Source organism: Penaeus monodon, chromosome 15 (assembly GCF_015228065.2).
Source record: "Penaeus monodon isolate SGIC_2016 chromosome 15, NSTDA_Pmon_1, whole genome shotgun sequence".
In the NCBI taxonomy this organism is placed as follows: Eukaryota; Metazoa; Arthropoda; class Malacostraca; order Decapoda; family Penaeidae; genus Penaeus; species Penaeus monodon.
The window spans coordinates 28,915,776-28,916,262 of NC_051400.1; the positions used below are offsets into that span (position 1 = coordinate 28,915,776).

The following is a 487-nucleotide window of genomic DNA, read 5'->3' on the forward strand; positions in this document are numbered from 1 at the left end:
GGTGCGGTTGTAGACAATTTCTGTATGCTAAAAGGGAAGAGGGAGTATGTCTTGTATTTGAATCTTAAAATCGAATAAAAACCTCATTAGTTAATCTTTCGTATAAATGTCATAATAAAATAATTGATAAGTTCTTCAAATCATGATAGTTTTATGGCAAAATGACATATACAGTAAGGCTGAATTTAGCTTAATTAGATATTTGAATATTAGATTACTGTAGTCACTACAAATTTTCAAAAATCTTCAATATTTTTTTTTCGTCCGTTTTAAATTTCCCATAAACCAATAGATTGTATATAAAATAATTTTCTCTGCAAGCCCCTGCCATATTACAAAAAAAAATCATGTTTACTTTTTAATTTCACCATTGTTATAAAAATCTCTAGAAAAAGAATATCAGATATCGATTGATTAATGAGAGGGACAAACACACGATAGCGCACATATGCACACACTTAGGCATTTGTAAATTTATGTACTATAA

At 27.9% G+C, this 487-nt stretch overlaps 1 protein-coding gene across 1 annotated transcript in view; it reads right to left on the bottom strand.

Moving 5' to 3' along the window:
* Window positions 1-373: 373 nt before the first annotated feature.
* The window catches only part of LOC119582300 (vasoactive intestinal polypeptide receptor 1-like), a 35,303-nt gene continuing 35,189 nt past the window's right edge, over window positions 374-487 (bottom strand). Inside the window, exon 4 of the mRNA XM_037930515.1 lies at window positions 374-385. Coding sequence (XP_037786443.1) covers window positions 374-385 — 12 coding nt within the window. The remainder of the gene's footprint in view (window positions 386-487) is intronic.